The sequence below is a fragment of the Caretta caretta genome, chromosome 7 (assembly GCF_965140235.1).
Source record: "Caretta caretta isolate rCarCar2 chromosome 7, rCarCar1.hap1, whole genome shotgun sequence".
Classification (NCBI taxonomy): domain Eukaryota; kingdom Metazoa; phylum Chordata; order Testudines; family Cheloniidae; genus Caretta; species Caretta caretta.
Genome location: NC_134212.1, coordinates 32,446,275 through 32,463,409, shown reverse-complemented (window position 1 = coordinate 32,463,409; position 17,135 = coordinate 32,446,275). Strand labels below are relative to the sequence as shown.

The 17,135-nt window shown below is 48.9% G+C and overlaps 1 protein-coding gene across 15 annotated transcripts; it reads left to right on the top strand.

The window, feature by feature from the left end:
* The first annotated feature begins 4,570 nt into the window (after positions 1–4,570).
* On the top strand, positions 4,571–17,117 carry LOC125639729 (RNA-binding protein 4.1). Of its 15 annotated transcripts, none has more exons than XR_012669249.1 (5): positions 4,571–4,671; positions 7,148–8,157; positions 9,536–13,564; positions 14,659–14,842; positions 17,033–17,116. XR_012669249.1 is itself a non-coding variant. In XM_075130430.1 (3 exons), the coding sequence occupies exon 2, from the start codon at positions 7,206–7,208 to the stop codon at positions 8,136–8,138; it is 933 nt and encodes a 310-aa protein (XP_074986531.1). In that variant the 5' UTR covers positions 4,571–4,671; positions 7,148–7,205; the 3' UTR covers positions 8,139–8,157; positions 9,536–14,467. The 15 variants fall into 15 exon arrangements, 1 of the variants encoding a protein (XP_074986531.1); XR_012669256.1 differs by lacking the exons at positions 14,659–14,842; positions 17,033–17,116 and having other exon boundaries at positions 9,536–9,667; positions 10,223–10,293; positions 10,385–14,467; XR_012669255.1 differs by lacking the exons at positions 14,659–14,842; positions 17,033–17,116 and having other exon boundaries at positions 9,536–9,667; positions 10,223–10,293; positions 10,382–14,467.
* Positions 17,118–17,135: the final 18 nt, after the last annotated feature.

Genomic DNA, 17,135 nt, shown 5'->3' with positions numbered 1-17,135 from the left:
CCTCTCTTTGCATCCCTTCATGGGCCTCCTGTTCTTTATCTTATTAAACATAAGCTGGTTGCTTTCACTTTGAAGGCCCTTCCTGACCTAACCCCACTTTACCTATCATCTCTCATTCAGTAGTACTGAAAGGTTGACTCCCACCTCTGACTGGCCCAGGATGCACCCTTCATCACCCACTTGTTAAATTTTCAACTAAGCACCTTCATACTTTCTCCAATGCTGCCCCTCAGGGTTGGGAGAAACTCCTGGCAAATACCCTCAGAGCTACCTCGTTATCTGTTGTGCTCCTGTACTAGATATGGACTGGTCTCAGCCCCTGCTTATACACACCAGATGTGTTCATCATAAGATCCTTGAATGCTCTGCTGGGTATAGCTAAATTTTAGCTTTAAATAAGGTATTTTACACTCAGTGCCACCTAGTGGGAGAACAATATAATACGGTTTAGCATCCCATTACAGCTCCCCCTTTAAAGTTCCACTTTCCTACATTTACAATATTTACACTATCATATTGTCTTTGAAATTCAGTATGTATCAGTCTTTTAAGTGTCTCTTGGTCATACTGGTTTTCTAGTTACACAACCTGAATATATAACAGCGTGGTCTTCTGGCTGTCCATTAGCTGCAACAACTGGCTGTGGTTAGTTTGGAATCCTTGAATCTTCTTCTGCATCTGCCATCCGTGGAGTGTTCTCTGTTGATTGTTCATTCTGAGGAACAAACTGTAGATGTTGATGGTTTCTGTTGCATTCTCCACTGCCAGGCTTGATTACATATGGTCTGGACACTGAATTATTTTTCTTTACAACACCTGGAGTTGTCCTTCCTTTTTCTCCATCCAGTTGGACATGAACATGGTCACCAGGTTATAGACCTGTTAGTTCTCTAAATGAGTGACATTTGTTGTAAAAGTGTTCATAAGGGCTTTAAGCATCTGTATCCGATTTGGCTACTCTCGTCATGTCTGGTCACTTTGGAGAGAGGCTCTTTTCCAAAGTTGGAACAGTAGTTCTGAATTGTCTTCCCATCAGGAATTGTCCTGGACTATATCCAATAGCTGCTATTGGTGTTGATCGGTAACTCAGAAGAGTGAGGACTAGATCTTCCTGCTGTAGGATTTTCTTGGCTGTCTGTACCACTGTCGCAGCCTCTCCATTCACTTGTGGGTAATGTGGGCTGCTAGTAATATGATCAAAATCATACTTCATTTGGAATGATCTAAATGCTGCTGCAGTGAATTGTGATCCATCCTCCATCACTAGTTGTTCTGGAATACTGAAATGAGCAGAAGTGCTCTTCAGTTTCTCAATAACACTGAGACATGTTATGTCTTTCAAGTACATTATTTCTATGTACCTGGAAAAATAGTCCACTATGGCTAGGAAATAATTAATTCTAAATTTGCATAAATCTGCAGCTTGTCTCTTCCATGGTCTCTCTGGTAGGGATGCTTGTACACTGTATGGCTGAGAATTGTCTCTTAAGTTGATTTGTACTGGATCTCCTTTCAAATGTCCAATGTCATCAAGTCCTCCATCAAGGTCTTCCACCTTTCACACTAGGCCCACAATGGCTGCCACACTGTGGCTGAAAAGGTTGTTGGTCTTTGATCCTTTGATCCACATGCACTCTGAATGCATAGTTTTTGTCTTTGTAAGTTGTTTCTGTGGTGAACTGGCCCAATGCAATTCAAAATACCTCCAGGGGTAGTCAGAGCTGTGTCAGAGTTAAGCACTGGGTGGGGTTGAAAGTGATTGTAAGTCACTTCTGAGATGACTATGACATCAGCTCCTGAGTCCATTTTAAAGTCAATAGACTTGCCATGAATACTCAGCTTCACTCTCCAGCTAGGTTCTATTTCATCACAAGAGGTGGATCTCAGAAACAATGGCTCTTGGTTGTCTGTAATATGAATCAACTCCCTGACTGCTTTGGTGCGGCTAACAGCTGCAAAATGTTCATATTTCATGCATGTATTACACCAGTGGTTCTCAAACTTTTGTACTAGTGATCCCTTTCACATAGCAAGCCTCTGAGTGCGACCCCCCCATAATGAATTTAAAGCACTTTTTATATATTTAACACCATTATAAATGCTGGAAGCAAAGCAGGTGGAGTGGAGGCTGACAGCTTGCAACCCTCAGGTATAACCTCAGTGACCCCCTGAGGGGTCTGGACCCCCAGTTTGAGAACCCCTGTATTACACCATGTGCCTCTGGCTGGACATGTATAAACTCTTTGGGTATGACTTTTTTCACACCTTATGTACGTAGGCTGGAATTTGTCCCTCTTAGACTATGGTGCAGCTGCGCTGCTGTAGAGCTGCTAGTGCAGATGCTCTAAGTCAATGGGAGAGAGCTCTTCTATCAACTTATTTACTTCAGCCCCCGTGAGTGGTGAAGCTCTCCCACTGACATAGCTCTGTCCACAGCAGTGCTTAGGTTGGTGTAACTTACCTTGCTCTGGGGGGGTGGCTTATTCACACCCCTGAGTGACATAATTTATACTGATGTAAGCTGTAGTGTGTACATAGCCTTAGCCTGGGAGTTTTCTCTTCTCACCTAGGTGGTTTTATGATACTAACTTTTAACGCTCAAGTGTCTGTTTACAGTTTCTAAGCTAGTTTCAGGTTTTTCAGGTAGTCAAGTTGCTCTAGGTTTTGCTGTTTCACCAATTCAGACTATTTTGCAATTTGAAGAGCTGTGTGTGGGGTTAGATCTATTTTTAATTGCTGTAAAGGTTTTTGCCTGTTAACCCAATAGCCAGCCTGTCTCTAATATTTTCATGTTTTGCATTCCCAAAATCACAGTTTTCAGCCACTGTACGCAGAGCTCTTTTAAATGATTCAGCATTTTTCTCTGGTTCTTGAATTCTCTGATGGAAACATGCTCTTTCTTAAACCACATTTTAAAAGGATTTAAAGATATGCTCTGCTTGCTTCCCTATAGCATAAAATATAAATGATACCTGTACATCTCCAGTTTCTTTGTGCAGCTTGGTAGCAATGCAAAATCTTGCAAAATATTGTTTTCAGTGTGTCCATTCTTAATGTTTGTCAAAGTTGAAGTTCTCTGGGGCATTGAAGAGTGGCATGCTGTTGAGATCCTACAACCTTTGTTGCTTTGTCCCTTCTGTTTGCAACCTTTGTTGCTGTTTTCCTTCTGTTTCTGTTCTCAGTTTACTTCTGACACCATGTCATGTTTTTCTGTACCAGATATGGACTGGTCACAGAGCTGGTTTATACACACCAGATATGTTCATCGTGAGATCCTTTAATGGTCTGGCAACTATACCTAAGGTTCGCTTTAAATCAGGTGTTTATGCACAGTGCCACCTAGTGGGTCACAGGTTAACACCAGACCTGTGGTTACTTGAAAGATCATATGTTCAGCTATAGGCATCTTTTAATTGGGGGCCGCCATATTTGGGACATGTGATAACGTGGATACTGAAGTTGTCTCTGTGTCCCACCACCAGGAGGCACCTTTCCTCGCTTTGCTCCTTGAACTGAGGCTGCTAATAAAAGTGGTGGTGGTTTTGTGGCTGCCTGTCCAGTGGGAGTGGGACTGAGAATTAAGTTGTATCCTGTGTGGCCACTGAACGAGTGTCAGACGGAAAACAGTTTGACACTGGCCACTGCCAGAGACGGGATATTGGAGCTGGTCCAGTCTGGCAGTAACTATTCCTATATTCAGCCACTCCTGACATGGGTCATATTTGAAATCAGTGCACTAAAGGTGGAATAATCTGAGCCGGTTTGTGTCTCTCCCCTGCCCTCCCCCCCTTGCTCCTAGAGACAGACTAGAGCTCCTAAGCTAAAGGTGAAAGGCTTCATACCCCATTCCTGCTCTTCTGAGACATCCTTGCTTCACCACTCGTGTGTGTTTATGTTGGAAACCATCCTTGTTGTATGCCAGTGTCTGCTATCAGACAGCAGTATCTCCCATCTTCCTGGAGTAGAGACAGGCTAAGCAACCCCTCATCCTTGCTTGTTTGTGCTGTTTCTCACTAGAATAATTGTATCCTCAAGCACGTCCTGAGCCTAGTCTGCTACTAGCCATTGAGCAGGGCCATGTGCTGTGAGACCTCCACCCAAAGGGCAGGTTATGCTTTGGTAACTTTTCCTAACACCTGAAGCCACCTGCCTTGCCAAACTCTTCAGCAGCTGTGTCTAGGCTGGTGGCAGTGAGCTGGGCGGAGTAGGGAGGCTAGACCCAGCAGCTGAGCCATGTCTCCTTGGGACAGGGGATCTGCCCGGCACAAAACGTGGCCCCAAACTCTGTTCTAGTCTGGGAGGAGGACGGCCTCTCTCTTGCTGCTTCCTGATCCTAGGAGGCAAAGATGGCGCCACCATGCGGCTTTATCAGGAATGGGAGGGGAGGGGGGACCGCGATCAAATGATTACACGATGGTCCCGCCGTCACTGGAGTAGTGTTTTTTCTCTCCGCCTCGCCATAGTTTTTGGCAGCGTGATGGTGATCACGTGTCCGTCATCACGTGTCCCAAATATGGCGGCGCCCTAATCACTTCCGCGCTTGGAGTTGGACTTCCCGGGGTGACCGGAAGTGAGCGCCGCCATCTTGTTTCTGTGGTTTTGCGGGAACAGCTGGCCTCCGTCGGGCGCTGCGCTGCTTTAGGTCTCCTGGCCCTTCCGCCCTCCTCCGCGGTGAGTCCCAGGCGAACGGGACGGGAAGGAGCCCGAGGGATCACGGCCCCGGGCTGGCTTGTGCTCAGTGCGCATGCGGGGATGGTATCCGCGGGAAACACGGGGGGCGATACCGTTGAGGGACGTTGGGGAGCACCGTGGACTGAGGAGGGGCAGAGTCCCTTGGCCCTATGAAGACCCCGAGTGGCCTGGTCACGAGGCTTAAGGGTTTCCTGCCTGTCCCTCAAGTTCACAGTCCCCTGCTTCGAGCCACGCCCCCCTCCCTGCCCAGGGCACCAGGCTCCTCCTCTGTAGCCCTCGTTCCTGCCCCACTGGAGGTGGGGAGATCACTGCAGGTGGCGAAGGCGTCTGAGATCCTGCCTGGCTTCTCCATTTCTCTAGTACCCATCGCCGTGCTGAGTTTTCCCCAGTGGAGGAGGTGCAGATTGTGTGTCTGGGCTGCATGCTGCCAAAGCTAAGCAGCTACGGGTTTACTACAGGTTTCGCTCTAGTTGCTAGCCTGTGTAGGCCATCCACTTCCATAAGCAACTGTGAAAATAGCCACAGGATTCCCAGTCCAGCTTTGTTCTGTCAGCCCCACGCAGGCAGCTGGGTTTTCTGCTGATCACTGTAGTACATTCATGGTGTTATAAGATATTAGGTAAAGTGCCATACATTTATGATGTACCAATCAGACACATCTCCTGCTGTTGAGAGCTTGGTTGGGGAGAGCTTGGAGAGCACAAATCAGACACATCCCTACCCCAGGAGAGCTTGATCTAGGAGAGCATAGCGAGCACAAATTGAGACCATCCTCACCCCTAGAGAGATTGGTATTAGGGCTATCAAGCAATTAAAAAAATTAATTGCAACTAATAGCACGATTAATAGTGCTGTTAAACAACAATAGAATACCATTTATTTTAAATATTTTTGGATGTTTACTACATTTTCAAATATATTTTAGTTACAACACAGAATACAAAGTGTACAGTGCTCACTTTATATTTTTATTACAAATATTTGCACTGTAAAAAACAAATTTTATTTAATTCACCTCATACAAGTACTGTGTATTGCAATTTCTTTATCATGAAAGTTGGAGTTATAAATGTAAAATTATGTTAAAAAACTGCATTCAAAAACAAAACAGTGTGAAAGTTTAGAGCCCACAAGTCCACTCAGTCCTACTTCTTGTTCAGCCAATCACTCAGACAAACAAGGTTGGTTACAATTTGCAGGAGATAATGCTGCCTGCTTCTTGTTTACAATGTCATCTGAAAGTGAGAACAGGCATTCGCATGGCACAGTTATAGCTGGTGTTGCAAGATATTTATGTGCCAGATGTGCTAAAGATTCATATGGCCCTTCATGCTTCAACCACCATTCCAGAGGACATGCTTCCATGCTGATGTTGGGTTCTGCTTGTTAACGATCCAGAGCAGTGTGGACTGACGCACATTCATTTGCGTCATCTGAGTCAGATGCCACCAGCAGAAGGTTAATTTTCCTTTTTGGTGGTTTGGGTTCTGTAGTTTCTGCATTAGAATGTTGCTCTTTTAAGACTTCTGAAAGCATGCTCCACACCTCGTCCCTCTCAGATTTTGGATGGCAGTTCAGATTCTTAAACCTTGGGTCGAGTGCAGTAGCTATTTTTAGAAATCTCACATTGGTACCTTCTTTGCATTTTGTGAAATCTGCTGTGAAAGTGTTCTTAAAATGAATATGTGCTTGGTCATCATCCGAGACTGCTATAACATGAAATACATGCAGAATGCAGGTAAAACTGAGCAGGAGACACACAATCTCCTCCCAAGAAGTACAGTCGCAAATTTAATTACTTAGTTATTTTTTTTAACGAGCATGGAAGCATGTCCTCTGGAATGGTGGCTGAAGCATGGAAGGGGCATACAAATGTTTAGCATATCTGACATGTAAATACCTTGCAACACCTTTCAGGTGACATTGTATTATAAGAAGCAGGCAACATTATTTCCCATCAATGTAAACAAACTTGTTTGTCTTAGCGATTGGCAGAATAAGAAGTAGGACTGAGTGGACTTGTAGGCTCTAAAGTTTTACACTGTTTTGTTTGAGTGCGGTTATGTATCCAAAAAAAAAAAATCTGCATTTGTAAGTTACACGTTCACGATAAAGAGATTGCACTTCAGTACTTGTATGAGGTGAACTGAAAAATACTATTTCTTTTGTTTATCATTTTTACAGTGTGTATATTTGTAATAAAAAATAATATTAAGTGAGCACTATGCACTTTGTATTCTATGTTGTAATTGAAATCAATTTTGAAAATGTAAAAAAAATCCAAAAATATTTAATACATTTCAATTGGTATTCTATTGTGGTAAGTGCGATTAATCGCGATTAATTTTTTTTAGTTAACTCACGCAACATTAACTGCGATTGACAGCCCTACTTGGTATCACTGTGATAGCTTGAACGTAAGCAGGAAATAACTCTTCTCCTCTCTGTCTCTCAGTGGAGTTTGCGTGGGTGATTCCCGAGAGCATTGCAGGCTGGAAGTGCAGGCTCCCGCCATGGTGAAGATCTTCGTGGGAGGGGTCTCCCCTTCTGTCACAGTGGATGAGCTGAAGAAGCTCTTTGAGCAGTATGGACAGGTGAATGAGTGTGACATCCTGAAAAATTTCGCCTTTGTGCACATGGAGAAGGAGGACGAGGCCCACAAGGCCATCAGCGAGCTGCACAAGCAGGAGTTCTACGGGGCCCACCTAACGGTGGAGTACGCCACCTCCAAGATCCGTAACGCCACCAAGATCTATGTGGGCAATGTGTCCAGCAAGGCCACGACAGCACAGATCAAGGAGCTCTTTGAGAAGTTTGGCAAGGTGGTGGAGTGCGACATTGTAAAGAACTATGCCTTTGTCCACATGGCCAAGGAGAGGGAAGCCATGGATGCCATCTTGAACCTCAACGACATGCCTCTGGAGGACCAGAAGATCTTTGTAACGCTGTCCAAGAGCAACAACTCGCTCAAGACAACCAAGGGGACCTCTGTGCCACCTCCAACCCCCCCCAGCTACTACTTTCCCAGGGGGCGCATCCCCCCGCCACCACCTCCGTATACCCACTATGCGCCCCGATCTTGGTATGACCGGGAATATTACGACCGCTATGCCTATGAGCTCTACAACCGGGCGATGACTGCCAGGACAGCATACGAGAGGGCCCTGCCACCTCCGCCCTCTACCCCCACCGCATACAGAGAGAGGAGCCCTGTGGGCAGGCGGACGACCGCTGTGGTGGCCCAATATACTGATCCCTACGCTGCCGCGGCTGCCGCCCAGACATACAGCCAAGTGTACAACCAAACGGGTTATGCAGCAGTGGCGGCTGCAGCCGCAGCAGCAGCTACCTACTCCCAGTACACCATGGGTGCCACCTACAGTGCAGGGGAGTACTATGAGAAATACAGCAACGGCTATGCCACTCAATATGCCCAGACGTACTAATCTGACTGGGCTCATAGTAGTAAGTGACCAGAGATCTTAGCTTCGGTGGGGGGCGGCGGCATGGGGTGGAGAGTAACTAGCCCTAGAACTCCTTATTGGCACAGTTTTTTATGGGGTAAGGGAGTGCCACTCCTCCCTAAAGTAGCTCTCTGATGCCATCCACAGTGGATGGAGATTACCATGCCTCCTGAAAGGCGGTAAATAGGCTCCTATGAACTAGAGAACCTTTTGTGTGTGTGTTTATATATATATATATAAATATATATAAAGATAGCCTAGATTTCCTTTGAAGGTCAAGTAGCGCTGGCGAGAAGTGAGTTTGCCTGCCTCCCTCCCTCCCTCCCCATTAAGATATTAACCTGCTTTCTTTTTCCTTCAGTCTTTTCAATGCTCCCACTTTCCGAGGTTTGTTAGGTTGCATCTTTTCTCTACTTTCCCCCCTCATCCCCTTTCCCTCCTGGTTTCCTTTCCTCCTGTTTTGGTTTGGTTCGGTCTCTAAGAAAATAATCCCAGTTTGGAAGATCTGTCGCCCACTGTGACGAACTGGCCCCCTGCAATTCTGCACTGAAGGCCAAGGCAGTTCTACTCATAATTCAGCGCTGATCCTTTCTTGATTCCCTTCCCATCTCATCAGTTTTAACTGTTGTAACTTGCAGTGCTCTTTTTTCATTTTTTGCTGGCTAATTCCTCGGCACGGTCTTCCTGTGTTGTGCATTGCGGAGCGGAGTTTTGAAATGTGTGTTTCTAGATCCGTAGCTAGGACTGGAGGGTGGGAGGGGTGCCTTGTTCTGTTTCTGTACCTCAATATGACAGAAGGAAGTGGATTTTTTTGGTGCATCCAAAGTCTCTGTCCGTGTCACGGCTTCTTTTTCCCTTTTCATTTTTTTACATTGATGATTAAACAGCTTGTACAGAACTTCCCGGCGTCTCGTCGTCAAATCAGCTGCTGCGTCGCTTTAACTGTGCCCAACCCTCTGTGCGGCTCTTCTTTTTCTGCCTCCCTCCTCTGTGCCTGGCATATGGCAAAACTGACACCCCAATTTCGCTTGACCGTATCGCGCTGCGTGTTCCACCGCAGTTGCCTCAGTTAATGGAGCGACCCTCTTCCCTTCCCGTCTCCATGTGCCCTCCCCACAGCGAGTGCCTTGTTAGCAACCCCACAGGCTGCCTGGGTTTCCCTCCTGCCTTCTGGCCGCAGCATTCCTTTGCTCTAACTTAGCCAGGGCATCTGTAACTCTGACCTACTGCAAGCCCCTTATCTGTTTATTCCTGTTGTTGACGCCAACTCCCCCACCCCCCCCACCCACACACATTTGTTTAGACCTCACTTGTCAGGTATCTAACATTGTAACCCTTTCTCCCCCACCCCATTGATTTTTTTTTTTCTCCATACACAGCCCGGTGCTCGGAGGCGTAAGGGGGAAAGGGATCTCGGCTGCAAAGGTGCAGGCAGAGCTGATTCAAGACAGCGCAATGCCTTTAACCACCACCCTGCTGAAGGAAGCGTGAAGCCTCCACTACAAGCTTGAGTGAATATACCACTCCCCTTGTCCCCTACCTGCGCTTCTTCCTCTTCTGGTGCTCTTGGGTTAGCCATTCAAGTCCAGAGGGCACCCTCTGGTGAGAGCGCAAGGCTAGCAGGACTCATGGGTTCTATTTCTAGCCACTCCCTTCCCCTCCCTGTGCCTCGGTTTCCCCACAGCAGAGATTGTGTTTAAATCTTTGGGTAAGCACTACATGTGCAAAGAGATCTTGGCTTCTTGCTGGGGATGCTGCCTCCACCCATCTAAAGCGCTCCACCCCACCCCCCCACCCCAACCCCGCCCCTTGTGATGTACTCTGGCTAGTTCATGTTCCTGCCCTTACTGGGTTTGAAGATCTAGGGACAGACCCACTCCTTAGCACATGCATGTCTCAGCCTGGGGATCACTTTGGTCATTCCAGATCCCCCTGCATGCATCCGCTTAGGGCTAGCACACGCTGCTTCCATTTGCTTTTTAGTAGCTGTCTTCAGTTGCCAGAGATAATGGCATAGGAATCCATTGTGCTGCTGAATAGTCAGCTTGAGCTGCTTTCTCTCCTAGGAGCAGACTCTGGGCAGAACATGGTCACCGGCTGGGGCCAGGAATTGCACCCCCCATTGGTACAGCATTGGGTAATGCCTTCTATTGATGTGGGATACAGAACTAGGTGGACCACTGGTGTGTGAGAGAAGTGATAGAGAGACCCTTTCATTCCCCCAGCAGCACGTCTGGGAGGTGAAGTGGGAGCATCAGAAAAAAACAGTCGACAGGGTAAACGTCTCCCTCTGGCATCTGTCCATGGCAGACTGAGGTAAGGCAGAAAGACCTTCCTGATGAGTGTTTGAGCCTGTGTTTATTGGAGATGATGTTGTGAGCAGGGGAGTGGGGTACAGGGGGGAATGGTGTAGTGGTTAGAGCAGGGAGAGTCTACCACTATAAGCTTGTAGACAGATCAATTCCTCTCCCTGTGTCAGTTTCCCCATGTGTGACTGAGGGAGCCTTTCAGTGCCTGGAGAGCCTCTAATGGAAAGGGCTGTATATGCATCATTGCCATTTAGCCCAGGCTCAAAGGTCAGACTGCTTCCATCCCCTGACCAAGCGGGGGTGGGATGATGTGTCCCAAGAACAGGATTTGGAGGAGCCCGCAGCTCAGGGGAAGCCGCTCTGAGCGTCCAATCAGAACTGTCTGGATCTGGCTGTGGGGGAGCATTAGGGAGCAAGTCTTAGTTCCATAACATCCAAAGAGGGGGCACGGTATCTGATTTCAGCACGGTTCATGGACAGACATTTGTCAGCCTGACTTCTGAGCCATCCTGTTGGGACTGTCAAGTCTGCTGACTCCCCAGAGTCTTTGGAGCTGGCAGCCATGCACCATCCGAGCTCTGTGTTTAAATCTGTGCATTCTATGCTGAAGGCCAGCTGTTAACCCAAGCCCCTCCAGGCCAATGGGAAACCAAAGGGCAGGGTGCAAAGCCCCTAGATCCTTTTAGAAACTCAGGAAGGAGGGGCTAGTGAATCTAACTCCCCCGTCTATTCTAGATTGACCCTATCCCAAAGAGACCTTACATCAAGGTAACCCCCAGACCAGGAACTCTTTTGGCCTCAGATGACATGTCAGGGGAAGAGCAGGATTTCTGGAGGACCCACCAAGCATCCTGCTAGCAGAGGTGAAAGATGACTTGAGGGATTCCCTGAAGATCTCCCAGTCTCTTCTCTCTAACCACTGTGAGCCTTAAACACCCATGGGGACTCCAACCTGAGATGAAGCAGGAGGTAAGCGCTTTTCTCCCCCCTTCCCTTTCACTCACACTCCAAGAGGAAGGAATAGTCGTGTGCTTCTATCACAGACAGCACAAGATCTGGGTTCTGGTCCCTGGTTCTGGCACTGACCTCCGGGCAAGTCTGTGGATCTCCTCTATAAAAGGGGGAAGGGTTGATTCAAGTTTGGTTAAGATCTCCACTGGCTGATGCTGAGTCAAGTAGTATTAGAAATCCCTGCCGCGGAGAGGTTATGTTCTGAAAACATGTGCCACCTGCCTTACTGTGGTAATCTAATTTAGGTCTTTATATGGTTCCCATAGTGACTTGATCACTGTCTGCAGCCGGGGTGGAGATTTGAGAGTAGAGCAGTCTTTAATCTCACAGACAAAGGCAGAACAAGAGCCAATCGGTGGACGTTGAAACGAGACAAATTCAGACTGGAAATAAGACAGATTTTTAACCCCGAGAGGAATTAGCCAGTGAACATAGGGACGTTGTGGATTCTCCATCACTTGGAGTCTTTAAGTCAAGACTGGCTCTCTTTCCTAAACCTGCACTGTACCTCACACAAATTACAGGAGTGATGCAGGAAAAGGGATTCTCTGACCTATAGTATGCAGGATGTGAACCTTGATGATCAGAATGGGCCGTTCTGGTCTTCAAAGCAGTGAATCATTTCCGCAGTGTGTGAGCATCTCAGTTTTGAATAGATTTATCTTCCCAACACCTCTGTGAGGCAGGGCAACGCTGTTCTCCCCATTTTACAGATGGGGAAACTGAGGCACAAAGCAACTAAATGACTCTGCCAAGTTCACGCAGACAGACTGGCAGAGCAGGGACTCAAACCCAGGTCTCCTGACTCCCAGTCCTGCACCTGAGCGTTAAGATCATTCTTCATCTTCTAAGTTACGTAACATTAGAGTTGCCTGCTTGAAGAAATACAGACCCTTGGCTCTGGTTAGGTGGCCCTACTAGTGCCATGAGCCCAGGCTCAGTGTGGGGTGAATGCAGCCTAAGGTGAACATACAGATCTAGGGCAGCTGACAGTTCCCAGCTTCAATTCCTTGGTACTACTGCATCAAAATGGGTGCGCTCTCCTCTTCCTCATCAACCTGAATAGGAAGGGGCAGATTGAGGTAAACCCAGGCCTTTGGCACAACAGACCACCCACAACATGATCCGTGTGTGGAACGGCTTGGCGACGACGAGAACTGAAAGGAAGCCTGGAGCTGGGGAGCCTCCAGCTGAAATTCTCTTCTCTTCTTACTCTCTCCTAGAGCAGAGCGGATTGGGCCTTCTCTCTCTCTCTGTCTCTCTCTCTTTCCCTCCCAGCCCAACTCCACCATCCCTTGTTCTCCGAAAGCAGCGAGCTCCATCCCCGCCACAGTGCTCTGGATGCTGTCGGAAGGCTCCCTGCTCGGTGAGATTCTCCACACCTCCTGGCTGCTGGGTAACGGGCGACGGGCACAAACTCAGCCTTGGCCCAGCTCTGCCCGGGGAGATCTGCATGGAGCTAGGAGTTGGGAGAGGTCTTTCCCTGTGATCACGACTGGTGCTTGGGGTGGGATTGATCTTTCAAGGTGTTGAGAACTCTCATCACCTGGTGGGTGGGATGCCGGCTTGTAAGGCTGGCATGCTTTCTCCATCTAGGGGTGTTGGGACAGGAGGGAATTCTCTGGCGTAAAGATCCAGGTTGTCCCAATTTCCTTCTGGGTGATAAAATTCTTCCTGTAGCCTTTGGTTTGGGTGAGACTGGTGGGGGCAGCCTTGCATCTTCGCTCTATACCAAGGCAGCTCAGATTTGGTGGGGCCTCTTCTCTGCCTCAGAAAGATCTCTAAACCGCTGCTTCTAGGTGGGAGTCACCTTGCTTCCTTGTCTAACCCGGGGCCTTGACCAACACCACACCTTCCACAGCTTCCCTCCTTGATCCCTGCCCCCTGACATGGGGGGGTCCCGCATCAGAGATGGGGCCAACAGAGCTCGTGTGTGGGACGAGAACGGAGGCGTGTCTACCACCGGGTACCTTCAGCAGTAGTCTCGACTCCTTATTCATTGCAATTGGCTCCAGCAGAGAAGAATGGAGTGCGGGGACTGCAGGCTCCTCTGCATTGGATGAGCATGGCGAGCTGCTCCTGAGGCTGGTAGGTGTGTGTGTGGAGGCCAAGGGCGGGGTAGAAGGCTAGAGCTCAGTGTTTTGTGGGTTGGAGCAGTGGAATACATTAACTTCCTAGGAGGCTCTGAGCAGCAGTAACTATAAAGCCTCCCTCCTTTAGAGATCTGGGTTAAACTTGACCACAGGAGCTACATGAGACGGGTTGAGTTTGTTTTGCTGCTCCCCAATGAACTAACCCCCCGCACCTCCCCGGATGGCCAGATAGCTAGTGTCAGCTCAGGAGAAGCCCAGGATGGACTAGTGGAGGTGGAGGGTGTTGCTACAGGACATGATTGGGGGCCATTGGCTGCTGTGTGAGAGAGGAGTCTGGGATGGGTATTGAGGGGGGTCAGCAGAACTGGGAGAGGAAGCCAGGGGACTGTGTGTCAGGATTGAGAAGGACCTTGACAGAACTGTGTAGCGGGGGAGTCAGGCTGGGATAGCTGGGCAGCTGTGGGTTGGGATTAAGGAGCATTGGCAGAGCTGGGGCAGGGGGGGCTTGAAGTGGAGCCCAGCCTGGGATAGCATCAGGGCTGCGGGCCAGGACTGAGGCGCATCAGCAGAGCTGTGTGTGGACCCAGAACTGGATTGCCTGCTAGTTCTGTGTAGCTGGTGCTAAGCTGCCGTGACATTTCACATTGGAACTCCATCAGCACTAGGGGCAGCCCCCTCTGCAGAACCCTAGCATCTCTGAAAGCAGTTGGTTTCTGCTGTATCAGTGACCATTGGCTACCTGGCTCCAGCACTCATCCGAGGCCCAAACTGCACTTGAGTGAAATTTGTCACCCTGGCATAGGGCTCTGGGGTTGGTGGGTGGCACCTGGTACAGCATCACACAGGTAGGGGCTGTAGGGGCAACGCTTGGGACTAATAAACATCCTTGTTTTCAGTAGCATTTGGGCTGGCGGCTGATTATTTCGTGTCTACCTCGGTCCATGGTTCTCTGCTAGTCACTGAAGAGGGCCAGCTGGCTTTGCTAATGGGCTCCTCTCTGAGGAGTCACAGACCCTGAAATCTTCCTCCTAGCTGATCTCATGATGCAGGAGACACCATCCCTCACCTCCCTCTCTTCTCTGTCCATAGAGCTGCTTCTGTGGTGGGATAATGGCCCAGTGGTGAGGATGCTTGGGAGACCTGGGTTTAATTCCCAGCTCTGCCACAGACTCCTGGTGTCACCTTGGGCAGGCCACTCTGTCTCGGTTTTCACCATCTGGACAATGGGGATAATAGCTCAACACTGCCTCATGATGGGGAGGAGGAAAAAGAGGTGAGGCTTCAAGGCACCCAAATAAAGGCAATCCCTGGCTCTTATGAGCAGATCTCAGAGCACATTACAAAGCAGGTCAGAATCATGACACCCCCCCCCCCCCTCATTCAGGGGAACTCTGAAGCACAGAGTGGAAACGTGATTTGCCCATGGTCACCCAGCAGGCCAGTGGCAGAGCCCCACTCTCCTGAGTCCTAGTCCCGTGCATGATCCCCTGGGCCACACAGGCTCTCCTAATGGGGACCAGATAAGTACCTTAGATGGTCAGAAGTACAGAACAGTTGGTGTTAGAGGGCCACCTACCCCAGAGCAAGGAGAAGGGGAATCCTATATAATGGGAAAGGCTACTTCTGAAGCTAGACTGACTCCGCCTCCCACTTCTTCCAGTAGCCTTTTCTTCCTTCCCCTGGAAACATGGAGCACAGTTCCCAGGCTATGGGTGTGGTCATAGGATGGGGATCTCCCAAATGATTGATAGTCAGTGCCCTCCTAGGTACTATTTCCTAGAACATTGTTTACTCTGCTTGTCAGTAGCCTCGCTCCCATGAGGAAAGTGAAAGTGTCAAGTGTTTTGTTTTGTTTTTAACTTTCCATTGTCTGGCATTCAGTCTCACAGTCCTTTATCAGTGCCAGCAGTGCTGAGAACCTCCAGCTCCTGTACTTCATATGAGTTGGGGGCTGCTCTGCATTTCTGAAAAACAGGTCACTTCCCCTCTCTGGCTCCTTTCTCCAGCCTCACTCCTGTGGAGGGTTGAAGGGCTGGTTCGTCTCTAACTCCTGAGAGTTGGATCCCCTGTAGGTACAGGGGAGGGTGTTTGCTCTTTTGCTGAGATAGAGAGGACTTCACTCTCCAGAGCTTGTACTCCACTATCAGGTGCTAGTATGAAATTCAGTCCCAGAACGGAGAGGGCACCAATTTTTGCACTGATCAAATAGCTCAATCAGTTTCTCCATCCTGGTTCCTGAAGGGCTTCTGTGGAGGAGGGAGGCTTGGAGGTGACAGCCATAACCAGTGAAATGAAGAATGGCTACAAATTTCCCTGCTACTGGTCATTTGTGATGCTACTGTATTTCTCTGTGCTCACCACCTTGAATAGCTACCTGGTTGTGCTGCAGAACCTCCTTCCAGCTGAGGGACGCAGAGGCATTTGTACACCTTGCATAGCACCAGCTTGGTGCTCTGCAGCTGTTGCAGCACCCTCTCTTTTCAGTAAAGGTAGACTGAGATGTGTAAACATAAAAAGAAAAGGAGGACTTGTGGCACCTTAGAGACTAACAAAGTTATTAGAGCATCAGCTTTCGTGAGCTACAGCTCACTTCATCGGATGCATCCAATGACATGAGCTGTAGCTCACGAAAGCTGATGCTCTAATGAATTTGTTAGTCTGTAAGGTGCCCTAAGTCCTCCTTTTCTTTTTATGGATACAGACTAACACGGCTACTACTATAAAATGTGTAAACATAGTATATCATCTACCAGCTATGCAAGTGATGGGTGCTTTGCAGAATAAGCACCCCCACAAAGGTCCTAGCCCCCAATCTAGTGCGCACAGGAGCTCTGAGCTGTGGTTGGGGAGGGGTGATCCCTAGGGGCTTGGGAGGAGTTAATAGCAGTGAAAGCAGAGATCATTGCCCTGTCTTAAGGGATCTGGGGTGTGGGAACCCCTGGCCTTGATAAGGGTGGCCTGTTTGCTATTAGCTCTAACACCAACAGCAGAAGATGATTCAGAGACCTGTGATGACACAAACTGGGAGCGGACATGGCTAAGCCACCAGTGCAACTTCCCTTCTGCAGTGGGATTCGTGCCACCAGCAGAGATGGCAGGAGCCTAGTTGGTGGGGTCAGGGCCAGTAGTAGCTAGCCTGGCTGTTAGGGTGCACTGCTGTTTGGCTGGTTCTCCCCCACCCCATTTAGGGTGGGGTCAGTGACTTACTGCCCCCTCTCATTTTCCCCTGGCTTGGGGGGGCAGCTTGCTTTCCCCTTGGGCTTGGCTGACACCTGGCTTAGATGGGGTCCCATCCAGCTGTCCCATTTCGGGCTTGCTTTCCCATCAGTTGTAAATGAACCCCTTTGAGGGGCTGTAATACCAGTCTCCACCCCCAGGTGACGCTGTGGGCTCCTTTTAAGGATTCTTCCACCTGACAGTCCACCACCTCTGTGATTCCTGGGGGTGGGATCTGTAATTTCAGCCCCGTCGCCTAGGTGGCGATGTCGGAAAATCTAGCGTTGTGAGGATCTCTCCTGGCGGCCGGATCCGTCCTCTTTGGTTTTCGGCAAGGGGGCGGAAGGTGT